Here is a 14,425-nt window from a genome sequence, read left to right on the forward strand (position 1 = left end):
TGCCCTGTGGGAAGTCCAAGGACCACCCACCTCCATCCAGGTCTAGTAAGGTGAGCATCCACGAAACTGCCTAGGCTCCCACGAAACCAATAGGTACAGTAGGATCAAAAACCCATTGCCATTGTTCTTGAGGTCTCAGTAGTCCTCATTGTCCACTATGTTCAGCGAGACCGGTTTTAACCCGGGCTTTTTCAGACCCAGGCCAGAGGGGACAGAGTTCTAGGATTGAAGACTCCAACAGGAGGGACTTGGGACACTATGAGAGTACCTGGACTTGTTTTCTTCTTGGGCTCCAAGTCCCATCTCATACATCTTTATGTGTCAAGGATTCCTGCCTTCTATGGAGTGCAGGTCTGTCCCCTGTCAAGGGAAACATATAGGCCATAAACACTACCAAAGTAGGAGTTAGCAGGCCTGAGGCCAACTCCCAACAAGAGCTCTGAATCTTTGACTCCTCTTATAGCACCTGCCTGCAGGGCAGATGAGGTATTTTGATTGTAATTGGCCCCCCACAAACTCTACACTAATAGTAGGCACTATTAGGTGTGGCTTTGCTGGAGTAGGTTTGACCTTGTTGGAGGCAGTGTGTCACTGTGGGGGCAGGCTTTAAGGTCTCCTTTGCTCAAGTTTCACTCAGTGTGACACTCAGACCACTTCCTGTGGCCTATGGGTCAAGGTGTAAGAACTCTCTGTTGCTTCTCCAGCATTGTGACTGCCTGTACACTGCCTTGCTTCCCATCGTGATGATAAAGGACTAAACCTCTGAACTATAAGCAAGCCACCCCAATTAAATGTTTTCCTTATAAGAGTTGCCATGATCTGGATCTAATCTACATGGGAAATAAAAACAGACAAGATCTTTTGAGTAAATTGGGAGCATGGGGACCATGGGGGAGGGTTAAAGGGGAAGGGAGGGGAACAGAGAAAAATGTATAGCTCAATAAAATTAATTTTAAAAAAAAAAAAAAAAAAGAATTAAAGTTGTGATATATTGAGACAAGGGATTTCTTCGGTCAGAGGACAGAGAATCCTACAACTCCTAGATGATGTCTGCCTCCCCCAGCCCCTGGACTGCGACACTGGTGCCCCGTGAGGGTCACACAAAAAGCCAAGGTGGAGTCCATGAAGATATAGCACCACAGTCCCCTCCATTTCCCTTAGAAGGTATGTTTACACTCTGGCTGTGCCCGGAGCTCCCCTCATAGAAGTCAGAAGGAAGAAAAAGAACCATTGAAGAAGGGGCTACTGGAAACCAGGAGGGCTGGCTCGTTGTCATGAGAGGAAGCAGTAATTCCTGAGATGACTGCTCCCAGCCTTGTCTGCCAAGCTCGTGGACCAACCCATCTGGAAAAACTGCCCTACAAAAATTATTGCTGACATACTTGGTGGCCTGGCGGTTGCCAACACTGACCAAATGAGTTGGCAAAGCCTGTCAGCAGTGTTCTTGGAACGATTCCAAGCAGGAACCCAAGGCCACAAGCTGATACAAAAGCGGGGGTCCTTCCTACCCATCGAGACATCTAGCAGTGGTTTCACTGACATCCCGCCCAGCCCAGGGGCTGGTACTTGCTGGCTTAGCATGCTCTTCTCAGCGGATTAGGAGCCTTTCCTACCACACAGAGGATTAATTTGGATTTGTGGTCATGCTTCCGCTCACCATTAGGATGGGTTGAGAGAAATGTAGAACTTTGAAATGACACCGATTAAACATGACCAAGAAACAGACCTCCCTTGGGCAGAAATTCTTCCACTTTTACTGTTTAGGGCACAATATTCCCAAACACCTCAGGGGACCTCTGAGAGTATGGATACACTGGCTTCAGCAGTTCTTAAAAAACCTTGGCTGAGGGGGAGGGAAAGGGGAGGCGGCGGTGGAGAAGAGACAGAAATCTTTAATTAATTAATAAAGAAATAAATAAATTTAAAAAAAGAAAAAGGAAAAAAAAAACCTTGGCTGACATTGCACAAAACATTGCCAAATCCTCAGCCCTCCCTTAGCTCTTAAAGTTGCGGGTATCAAGCCATGGATACACCACACCCATGCCAAGGCTGCTGTAGACAGGAACCAGGAGAGGACCACGAGAGCTGGCTTAAAGCAGCCTCTGAAACTGACCATCTCCAAACAGCCTCACAAGGGGACGATGGCTCAGGTATGACTCCTGATGGTCTCCTGATTCTGTGGATTTGCACCTATACAGTCCCCACTCAGTCACTCTGACCCTGCCACATAAATTAGGTTGGAGAACAATCTTGCACCTGTGCCAAAGCAGCTTCAAAAAGCTGCTTTGTAGTTACACCTTTAAGAGACTAATGTGTATGTGTGCATGCGTGTGTATGTGTATACATGTGTGTATATGTATGTGTGCATGTGTGTGTATACATGTGTCTGTATATATATGTGTATATATGTGGATCTGCATGTGCTTGCAAGAGGTGCCTGCAGATGCCTGGAAAGCACATCAGATATCATAAAGCTGGAGTTAAAGGCAGTTTTGAGACACACATGTAGGTGCTGGGGTTTGAACTCTGGTCTCTGAAGAGAGCGGAGTACTTTTAGCCCCTTCCAGCCCCTCGTTGAAGGAATAAAGGGCAAATCTTAGCTCTGATTTCTGGGACTTAGAAAAATAATTTTTGAGATCAATTTTTTAAAAAGTATGATTCTTGATTTTAACTTTGGGGATTCTAGACATTATCTTTATGTGTCCCACCTTCTGCATGGCGATGCTTGTGTCTTTTAGGATCATGGCGTGAACTACAGTTCAGGTGATGTTAGCTGCACTGACAATGACAGCAAGTGTAACGTGTCACAAACATCACTCCCAACCAGAACTGTAAGAGAATCACGGTCTCTTCAGTTTCAAACCCCAACACCCTATGACGGCCATTAAGTAATCATTCATTTTCAAACATGCTGAGAGTTTATTGAGTGTGTTTGTCATTTAAAGATTGTAAAGTGGGGAGGGGAAGTATATATAAAGGTGGATGGGGGCAGGGCACTGTGAAATAACCCAGGAACCAGCTACCAGGACCAAGTGTGCATCTTGGGGGCAGGATGTTTAGGAGAAATACGACAAAGAAAAAGCTGTTGTTTCAAGACCAGTTCTTGCTGTTCCAGATCAGACGAACACCCCTCATCTTGTCCTCCTCCTTGACCCATGGATAATGCAAAATATTCAGGTTACTTTTCTTTTCCACATCTTGCAGTAGCTTCTGTGACTCTTCAGAAAGTTTAGATTTGTCCAATCTGAAGGGAGGAAGAAGGCAGTTGATTTTTTACATTACTCATTGTGTGTGCTTATACAGGCACATGCTACAGGGCACATGTGAAGGTCAGAGGACAGTTCATGGGATTCCATCGTCCCCCTGATACTATGTGGGTCCCGAGTGATCGGGCTCAGCAGCAAGTGCCTTCACCCACTGAGCCATCCACCAACCCAAGTTTGATTGGCGATAACTTGCCTCTCCTTTACCCCCATGATGCCCTCTCTGTCACCTTAGGAGTGAAGGAAGGAAGACACCGTTTGTGAGAAGGTCTGATTCTCTCCTGCAGAGTAGGGGCCCTCTCGTCTATGTAGATATGTAAAACATCTATCTAGATGCCAAGACTAAAGTTGCAAACCACTGAAGCAAAAATGACTGTTTTCACCCGTTCATTGTTTAAATGCCTAACCATGATCATTGTTATGCCTTATTCCTGCATCATTATTTAGTGTTGACCGCTCAGATTGTGAACACGAGTATAGTTAATGTCATCGTCACAATCTCACACCATCCATGTTAAGTCTTTTCAGCCCCTACTCACTTTCTCTGAGACACAGCTCATCCTACACCTCAGCTCACCCATGAATACAGCTGATGCTCAGCTATTCCCTCTGCCTGCTTCCCCCACGCCGTCATCACTAAGTTTACTGAAAAAAATAAAAATTATCAAATGCTTATTATCTTTATACTATATTTCAAAATCCATTAGTTTATTCTTTGAGAATTCCACATGGATACAATGGATTTTGATCATATCCTTTCCCCATTCCCCTCTCTGACCCCTCCATATTCCTTCCCACACTTCGTGTCCTTTTCTTCCAATAGCTCACGGAGTCTCAGTTGTGATGCCCACACAAGCGTGGAGGGAGATGCATGCATGTGGCATATGCATCCTACCAGGGGCCACATCCCTGAAGAACACGACTTTCCCTTCCCTGAGGCCACCAAATGTCTAGTTCCCCAGCTAGGGGTCCGGGTAATGACCCCCTCCACCACCCATGCTGGAATGTTGACCTGCCTGAACTTGAGCATGGGTCACACAGGCAATCATGGATACTGTCAGTTCCTGGGTGTATCTGCCTTGTCAAGTCTAGAAGAGGCTGTTTTTGTAGAAGTCCTCCCGACTCTTTACAATCTCCCTACCCCCTCTTCCTCAATGTGCCCTTGGACGTAAGGGGTCAGCCCCTTTAAAAAAGTAATGTCTTAAGCAGTCAGCACTCAATATGGTTAATTTTGTTTTCTGAAAAAAGTTCCCTTAGGTTTTTGTGCAGTAGTTCCCCCCGAATTTCACAAATTAAGATTGGAACAGAGTTCTTCAGAGAAGTACAGCTGGCTTCCTCACTTTTCTTCCCCTTCTGTCTGCTCTTGTCTTCCCTGGTATTCATAACCACAAGTCATGTGTCCTGTAACTACAAAGAGTTAGTACAGAGATCTATCTGCCAGGCTCGCTCAGATCTGCTGCTCACTTCATCCCCTGCCTCTCCAGCCTCCCCTTCAGGCAATGCCACCCCAAGTGCAGCATTCTCACCCCAGCCTCCCCACATCTCATCCTTGCTTGCACATTACTCTCTGTAGCCCCAGGACAGGACCCAAGTCGGTGGGGCAGAGGTGTGAACCATTTTCCTCACAGGATGCTCCTCCACCATCTTCCCGACACTCATATCATCACCGTGCTCACGCAGAGTAAGTTCTCAGCAGAACTTTGATGTAGAAGTCTGTACAGCAGTGTCAGACCCCTCCCGACGCTAGCCTGGGATGAACATTCATGGGTAGATACTGGATGTGGGAGACGGTGTTTGTAAGCACCTCTGTTGTGTGATCAGAAGACATGAGAATGACCAGCCACGCTGTGCCCAGTGGTAGCTTGCTGCCATGACAGTTCTAGGAGTAGCTGATCACTTTTGATTGGATTATGACGCCTGCTCCATGGGGAGATTTAATGATTACTACTGTAACACTGTCAACATCCCGTGGCTTAGGGCATCACAGGCCCCAGAGGGAAACCTACTGCTGCTCCCTTAAAGGGGCCTGTGTGTCAAGCTGTCTTCTAAATATTTCCATTTGTGCCCGTAGATTTGTACTTCTCACAACTCTGGTCTAAGAACTTTTCAGTTAAGGCAGGGATCACAACTTGTCGAAAGTGCTGAGAGAAAGTGATTGTGACTGCTGAGCTGTAGATGTGTCCTTGGTGAACCTGCCCTACCAGGTGCAGGGATTGTCATGACAGAAGGGGCAGATGGACTGTGAGAGCCGGGAGGTGGAGAAGCACTATGGGATTCTCTCTTTAGACATGACATGAGTGTTTATGCATCAGCTCGCAGTTGATGCTGAGGTTGCTGGCACAAGACCTGCATTCAAAATTCCAACATGGGAATGAACCCCATCCCTAGCGCAGGAACTGTTGGTAGCTGATTGGTATTCTGTGAGAATGCCTTCTAAGATTGGTGTGTTCATAGCTGTATTGTTTGTAATATCCAGAACATCTAGATGTCCCTCAATTGAAGAATGGATAAAGAAAATGTGGCACATTTACACATTGGAGTACTACTTAGCAATAAAAAACAATGACATCTTGAAATCTAAATGAAAATGGATGGAACTTGAAAAAAACTATCCTGAGTGAGGTAACCCAGACTCAGAAAGATGAACATGGTGTGTACTCACTCATAAGTGGATACTAGCTGTAAAGCAAAGGATATTGAGCCAATAGTTCATAATTCTAGAGAAGCTAAGTAATAAGGTGAACCCTAAGAAAAAAAAAACACAAATAGATCTACCTGAAAAGAGAAAATTGACAAGCTTGCCTGACAAAATTGGGAGCATGGGGGTGTGGAAAAAGGGAGGGTGGAAGGGTCAGAAGTGGGAGAAGAGAGCTGGGAGGAGAACATGTGGAAACAGGATAGTGAAGACGGGGGAAGGACAGATTCAGAGAACAAAGAAAGAGATAGTTTGATTGAGGGAGCCATTATGGTGCTAGCAGGAAATCTGTCTCTAGAGAAATTTCCAGGGATCCTCAAGGATGACCCCAGCTAAGATGCTAAGCAATAGAGGAAAGGGGGCCCGAACTGGCCTTGCCCTGTAGTCACATTGATGAACATCTTAAATGTCACCATAGAACCTTCCTTCTTCCAGCAACTGATGGAAACAGAGGCAGAGAACCTCAGCAGAGCACTGGGCTAAGCCCCCAAAGTCCAGTAGAAGAGTGGGAGGAGTGAGAATATGAGCAAAGAGGTCAAGACTATGATGGGGATACACCCACTGAAACAGTCTACCTGAGCTAAAGGAGCTCACCAACTCCAGGTATATTGGGAAGGAATCAGCATAGGTTTAAACTAGTCACTGAATGTGGATGACAGCTGTATGACTGGGGCAGACTGTGGGGCACTGGCAGTGCCGCCAGGATTTCCCCCTATTGCTTGTAGTGATTTTAAAGAACCTATTCTCTTTGGATTGATACCTTGCTCAGCCTAGATATAGTAGGGAGGGCCTTGGAGCTTCCCCAAAGCAATGTGCCTTACTCTCTCTGAGGACTGGAGGGGTGGTGGGGTGGACAGGTGGAGGGGATGGGAGGAGGGGAAGGAGTGGTGACTAGGATTGGTGTGCTAAGTGAAAAAAGATAGTTTGTTTTCTTTAAAAAACAAAAGAAATAATAATACATTTTTAAAAAAATTAAAAGAAATAAGCCACATTTTTTTGTTTTTTGTTTTTTTTTTTTTTTTTTGTTTAGAGAGGATGTTTGATATTTGGAGTAATCACCTCCAGAGGGTGGTACCTATGAACGGCTAGAGATCAAGGATGGCCCTCAGTGTTCTTGAAGATAAAGGTTTTCCCGCACAACACAACTCCCCAGCCCCGTGTCACCAGGGCTCAGCTTGAGCCAACTGCTACAGAAGAGCTGCTCCAAAGTCACTCCAGACCCAGGGACACAGCGAGCACTCACCCCAGCACCTTCACGCTGCAGTCTCCGCAAGTCAAAGCCTCACACAGTAGCCTCACCCCATAGTGGTCCACGGTGATCCAGTCGAGGCTCAGCATGGTCAGTGTTCTGCATGTTCTGAGAGCAGAGGCGAGGTCTGCCCAGCAGACAATGGTGAGCTCACACATGTCTAACCTGTGACAGGGAAACACCAGAAAAAGGATGCAGAATTTGGTGCCAGTTCTAGGCTTCTGAGCAAAGACTTAACCAGGCCCAAATGTCCACAGTGAGCAAAAACATTAAGCAAATATAGTTTTTTTTTTTTTTTCGAGACAGGGTTTCTCTGCAGCTTTGGAGCCTGTCCTGACCAGGCTGGCCTTGAACTCACAGAGATCTTCCTGCCTCTGCCTCCTGAGTACTGGGATCTGCACCACCACCTCCCGGCCAGAGCAGTACTTTAATCATACATGTATACAATGTGTCTTGATCAAATCTGTCTACTACCCACACTTCCAACTCCTCCCAGACCTCCCTATCTGCAGCCTTCCCAACGTTATACCTTTTTAAACCTTCTAAGTCAATGGTTTTCAACCTGGGGTGGGGGTGGGGGATCATGACCCCAATGGGGGGGGTGGAATGACCTTGTCACGGAGGTCACATCTCAGATATTCTGCAGTCAGTATTTATATACAGTTCATAACAGCAGCACAATTACAGTTATGAAGTAGCAATGGAAATAATTTAATGGGTGGCATCACCACACAGAACGTGAGGAACTGTGTTAAAGGTCACAGCATTAGGAAGGCTGAGAGACACTGCACTAACTCAATTAGCAGTGCCTTAGGTGCTTGGGATTAGGACGGTCCCCTGCAGCACAGGTGACCAGGGCTCCGTCTCTGAAGACTGGCTCTCCTCCCATCAGCTGCCATCAGCTGCCAATAGCTCCTCAGCTGGGCTGGGGCTTCTTGAAGGCCTCCACCATCCACTCTGGAGTGCTGACTACTTGACTCATGCCAGGTACTGTAAACTGGTGAAGAGCCCGTGGCTGGGCAAGCTGTAGACCTAAGGGAGAACCCATTACTATCGCTTTGCTAAGGGGACATAACATAAAACTTCCTTCTCAATCTTCCTAGTGTGGCGACCCTTTAATACAGTTCCTCGTGTTGTGGGGACCCCACAATACAAAATGATTTTTATTGTTACTTCATAGCTATAATTTTGATACTGTTATGATTCATAACGTAAATATCTGTGTTTTCTGATTGGTCTTAGGTGACCCCTGTGAAAGGGTCATTTAATTCTCAAAGGGGTCTAGACCCACAGGTTGAGAACCATTGTTCTAACCACTTAGCGCTATTTCTATGTTAGTTCAGCTCTCAAGCCTCATGGGAGAAGCAACTTTTGCAATGGCCTGGTTAATAGAGAGACGCACAGCTGGTCTGCATTCTGAGACTGAGGACAGAGGACTCGGTCTCAAATGGATCGTCTGTGTCACCCCTTCCCCAGGCTCAGGGAACATCATAGAAGAGGACCCAGAAGACCAGAAGACCAGATGCTGTGGTGGGCAAAACATGACAAGGGTATGGTGCTCAACCCCCAGCAGATGCTGTTGTTCGTACATGACCTGGGTGTTAACGTTTTCCTCAACCCTTGAGACTATGGTAGGTGGAATTCTTCTTAACCCTATTGTCTTAGGATTTCAATTGCTGTGAAAAGGCACCATGACCACAGCACCTCTTAAAGGAAATATTTAATTGTGGTGGCTCTTTTCCAGTTCATTGTCATCACGGTGGGACATAGTGGCATGAAGGCAGACATGGTGCCGGAGAAGGAGCAGAGGCTTCTAACATCCTGAGCTGCATGCATCAGAAGGCAGTCTGACTCACTGGGTGTGGCTTGAGCATACAGGAGGCCTCAAAGCCCGCCCCACAGTGACACTTCCCCCAACAAGACACTTCTGCTGCAACAAGGCCACCCCTCCTAAGAGTGCAGCTCCCTTTGGGGGCAATTTTCTTACAAACTACCATACCTATTAACCCTCCAAATTTTCCTCACTGAGTTGGAAGGCCCCCTCCCCCTCAACCCCCCCCACACACGACAGTCAGGTGACTCACCCGAGACTCTGCAGTTTACAAGCTGGATTCCTCAGAGCTTCACACAACAGCTTGACGCCCCTGTCTTGTATGTTATTGTTGCCCAGTTTCAGGGTCTTTAGATTTTCACTGCAAGTAAGGACATTGGAGATCTGCTCACAGCAGTCTGAAGTGAGACAGCAACCAGACAACCTGGGGAAAACACACGCAAACATACTGACTTCTGAGGCCCGATGCTTTTGTTTTGATGTTATTTATCTTATATTTTGGAACTTTATATGAGCTCGGTATATACATTTCTCCAAACCTACCTCCAATTCCTTCCAGATCCCAAATTAATCTCTTTATTGTTGTTACATGTGTACACATACGAATATATGTGAATATATATTCATGCCTGCACACCTGTACATGCATAAGTAACCTATTAAGCCCATTTAGTTTAGCTTGTTTGTGCACAACTCTAGGGGTTTGTTTGACCCAGTAGAGCTTGTTCCTGGAGGAGACCATTCTCCCCCTCAGCAGGCATTCATTGACCACTTTTTCTTTTTGAAACAGGGTCTTATGTATCTAGTGTGGCTTCAGACTCGTTACATAGCTGAGACTGACCTTGAACTTCTGAACCCTCCTACCTCTACCTCCCAGTGCTGAGATCACAGGTATGTAGTTATCACACCTGTTTTTTTCAAAGCTGAGCTGGAGACTCAAACCCAGGGCTCTGTGTATGGTCAGTAGACATCTCACCAACTGAACTACATCCCTAGGCCACGAGATCCAATCTTAGCAGCTTAGCGTATTTCTATTTATTTGTAGGAACCGGAAATGCCCAAGCAGTACTGAAATGAGGGCATTGCTTCTCCACCTGGGCTACCCTGCTCCCTGTGGCCCACTGCACTTCTTCTGCCGTCCTCTCTCCATCTGGTGTCTCTACTCTCGTCCTCCCTGGCTCAAATAGAGATACCCTGAAAATCAGTGGGGCTGCCTGGTCGCCGTTCTCAGATTTCTGTGCAGATGTCATCATGAGGTGAACTTCTGCCAGTATTTAATATAACGCGACCTCAAACCCTCCTCAAGCCTGAAGCTCATGGTTTCCCATGGCGCTTTCAATATGGTTAAGAGAGAGGTTGGGGAGAGAAGGAAGATAAAGGGTATAAGACAGGTGAAGGACGGAGACTACGAGATGATGAGTGCATTGTTGGTAAGTAGAGACATTAGGCAGATGTTAGATGCACAGTGAACATAAAATAATTAGTAGATAATATATAGATTGATAATGAATAGGTGATATGCAGATGGTTATAGAAGAGAAGAGATGGATGATATGGAAGTAAAGACAATAAATTTTTATTTGGGAGACAGGGAGAGCGGTTATACTCATAGATGGCCTAAGTACATCGATGTGATGGGGAGAGATATGCAAATAGAGGCATAAACACCCAAGCATAGATTCATGATTGAAGGAGGTATGTAAACATCTGGGTTTAAGCAGCTCTGAGGTGTGTGTGCATTAATGGCTCTCAAGCACGGATGAATTTTTACCCTCCAGGGCATGCCCACAGCATCTAGATATATTTTGGATTGCCGCTCTATGTCAGAGGGTGCTACCGGCATCGAAGATGTAGACATATTGCCACAGCCCTCTTCAGATCACAGGACAGCCACAACAAAAAGACCAATAGTGCAAAAATTTAGAACCTGTGACATTTGCACACAGACACAGCACCTTTGAGCCTCGTGTGTAAACATGTCTATCACATCCATTCTAGCTGAGGAGGGCTCTACTTAACCTGTTTTTGAAAATTTTTATTTATGTGCATTGGTGTTTTGTCTGCAATCATGCCTGTGTGAGGGTGTCGGAACCCCTGGACCTGTAGTCACAGATGATTGTGAGCTGCCATATAGGTGCTGGGCATTGAAGCTGGGTTTCATGATGGTATGGGTGAGGCAGATTCTGTGCCTTCTTTTATCAGCAGTAATCTACTCATGGGAACTCACCCTCATGACCCAATCTTAAGACAGTCATCATGGATGGCAGGCTTCACCACAGACTCTGAGGGGACACTGACATCCAGACAATTCTACCCTCCCACTTCCTTCTGAATGCCAACATTCGATACCGCATCCCCAGGGATGGATGAGAACACGGCCCTACCATAACTCCTGAAGGGGGCACTTTGGGTCTTTCAAAGCTTCACACAGACTGTTTGCCCCCAAATCTTCTAGGACATTTGACTCCAGGTCAAGCAGAGAGAGGTGTTTGTTGCACGAAAGGGCTTTGTTGAGATGGCCACAGACAATGAGGGTGAGAGAGCAATATGACAACCTGTGAAGAGAATCACACAGCGCAGGTCACTTACTGTCACAGCATAGTGCTCTGCAAAGGCTTCCGTGTTCTCCCTACACTGAATTTCCACTTTGCATGAAAACGTGTTGAAACGGGCCACTAATATGGCTCTGCAGGTAAAGGACCTTGCCACCAAGCCTGAGGACCCGAGTTCAGTCCCACGCAATGGAAGGAAATACCAACTCCCATGAATCGTCTTCTGTCCTCCATATGTGTGCACGCACGCACACACACACACACACACACATACACACAATGGAAACACTTTCAAACAAAAGTTTTGAACACCTGAGGTTATAGATCACCACAGATGTTTCCAAAAATCGACTTATTTGCAAGACAATCAATACTTTCACCTATACCAGAAATTCACCATGTTGCAGAACCCTGCCCTCGTTTTTGTTGTTCTTGTGAGTGTGTGTACGTCTCTCTGCAGGTGCGTGTGGAGGTCAGAGGACAAGCTCAGATGTCACACGCTGGAACACCACCACCCACCCTCTTTGAGACAGGGTTTCTCACTGGCCTGGGGCTCATTCATGAGACTGGGCTGGTTGTCCAGTGAGTCCTAGGGTTCCTGCCATCTCCACCTCTACACTGTGTCACTACTTAGGTCCTGGGGGTCAAACTCGGGTCATCATGCTAGGGTGCAAGTGTGTGACCTCCTTTGCTGTTACTCCACCTGGTCCTGCTACTTTATTTTACAGATTCTTCCTAATGCTGTCACATGTGTGGGTGAATGGCTAGTATTTTAAAGACTAGATAATATTTGAAATAACTCATGCTTAATGTAGCCACTTTTATTTACTAGTCATCAAGTGTAATTTAACTCAATCTACTCTATAGTAACTAGTAGAGAAATAACTGAAAAATTTTGTTTTCTAATGTTAGTTTTTACGACCTCTTCTGTAACATCCTTCAACTTTTTAAAATCCATTTTTCACTTTTTCCTTTCTAAGATTCATTTCAATACTGGACAGTTGGTTCAGCATTTAAGATCAGTTGCTGGTCTTGCAGAGGAGCTGGGGTTCAGTTCTAAGCAATCACATAACTCCTATATAATGCTCACAATATCCTGTAACTACAGTTCCAGGGGACTATTCACCTCCTTTGGCCTTCTGCAGGCTCAGGAACTCCCAGAGTACACAGGTAGGAAAATCCACAAGTGCTCTCATGTATCCAGTTTAGGACAAAACACAAAGGCACTGAGAGCATCATATAAAACTATCCCCAAGCCATGTGACAGATTTCTGTACTGTGCAAATGCTTTCATGTTTGGCCCTAGGGAGCCTCACCAAGACTCACGACTTGCAAATATTCCAAAAGAAATTTAAATGAGACCTGGAACATTTCTGGTCTAGTCATGAGCAGCCCATGCAGGAGGCACTTCATCTGCATGCGTTTCCTGTTCTAAACAGGCGTCTCCTTACTGTCCATATCCAGTGCCCTTACGGTTTTATCTGCATGCTCATGCTGTGAGCCACGCATACACATGCTACTGTGAATACATGAGCACACAGGACACAGATGGATTGGTCTGTATACTCTTACTCTTCCTGAACCTAGATGTCTTTGAGCACATTCCCCATCTTAAGACCTTTAATGGATGGAACGATAAGTTATCTCTATGACTTCCCTGGGACCACAGTCTGGCAGTGTGCTATGATGAGCAATCCACGTCAACCTCAGAGCAGGAGACAGCCTACAGTGACTTAGGTAAGACGTAGGAAGCCCTGCCTTTGAAGGGAATATTTTCTTCTTATTTATAGTCTCCTCTGTCCTATAGCCAGTCTCTTTCCAAGTGTATCACCGTATTTCATGGTTATCATAAAAATTAAGCTAAAAATTATATATGAGGAATTTCAGAGCTAGCCTTGTCTAGTCGGAAGTTGGTCTCGTAAATCTGTTCTCGTTTGCTCCACTTGCTGACATGGCAACTTAGGCATGGACAAGTGACCGAGATCCCAACACATCCCAGGTTCTCCTGCCTCCTTCGTGGCTATTTGACCACCTTTATGATGGTTTTACCTAGGTGCAGGGCTTTACAATATCTCCAGGGCATGCTCCCCAGACCAACTCACATCAGCTTCTCCAGGACGCAGTTCGGATCCTTCAGGATCTCACACAGCACCATCACTCCTTTGTTCTTCACGGGGTTTTCAACCAATGAGAGATGCTTCAGCTTGCCGAGGTTTAGGGAAGTCACAATTTCAACACAAGCGTCACTTGAGATGCCACACTTCCCCAACCTGCATGAGAGATACATGTCACAGGTTAGGAACACCATCTTTAGAAGGCCTATGTAAGACTACGTGTTGTTCAAACAAATGCCCAGCTCCTAATACTGTACATACCAGCTCACATTTACATCACAGACTTCTTTAATTCATGAGTGCAATCATGTGACTATCACTGTGAGTCATGAAGTTCTATTGATTGAGAAAAAAGCCCAAGCCAGTGGTTTTTCAGTCATGGGTGACTTTTACTCTCTGGGATCAATATGGAAATGTTTGGTGATGTTATTGATTGTCATAACAACAAATAGAGAGACAGAGTGTCACTGGAATGTAGTGGGGAGAAGCCATATCCTTTAATGCACACATAGACCCCATCACTAAAATATGGTATATAACCCAGCATGTTTGATTACCAGTATCACTGTGACACCTTCACATACCCACACCAGCACCACAGACACCCATACCAACACACACCCCAACACACACACCCCAACACACACACCCCAACACACACACCCCAACACACACACCCCAACACACACACCCCAACACACACACCCCAACACACACACCC

General features: G+C 45.9%; 1 protein-coding gene across 2 annotated transcripts in view; it reads right to left on the minus strand.

The window, feature by feature from the left end:
• Positions 1 to 2,966: 2,966 nt before the first annotated feature.
• Nlrp9 (NLR family pyrin domain containing 9) overlaps positions 2,967 to 14,425 on the minus strand; it is a 33,400-nt gene continuing 21,941 nt past the window's right edge. For both annotated transcript variants that reach the window (XM_050127511.1, XM_050127510.1), the window contains 5 exons: positions 13,693 to 13,860; positions 11,423 to 11,593; positions 9,292 to 9,462; positions 7,202 to 7,372; positions 2,967 to 3,244 (listed from right to left, as the gene is read on the minus strand). In XM_050127511.1, coding sequence (XP_049983468.1) covers positions 3,091 to 3,244; positions 7,202 to 7,372; positions 9,292 to 9,462; positions 11,423 to 11,593; positions 13,693 to 13,860 — 835 coding nt within the window. In that variant the 3' untranslated portion in view covers positions 2,967 to 3,090. The remainder of the gene's footprint in view (positions 3,245 to 7,201; positions 7,373 to 9,291; positions 9,463 to 11,422; positions 11,594 to 13,692; positions 13,861 to 14,425) is intronic.

Source organism: Alexandromys fortis, unplaced genomic scaffold, assembly GCF_014885135.2.
Source record: "Alexandromys fortis isolate MF-2015 unplaced genomic scaffold, M_Fortis_MF-2015_v1.1 scaffold_267, whole genome shotgun sequence".
NCBI lineage: Eukaryota > Metazoa > Chordata > Mammalia > Rodentia > Cricetidae > Alexandromys > Alexandromys fortis.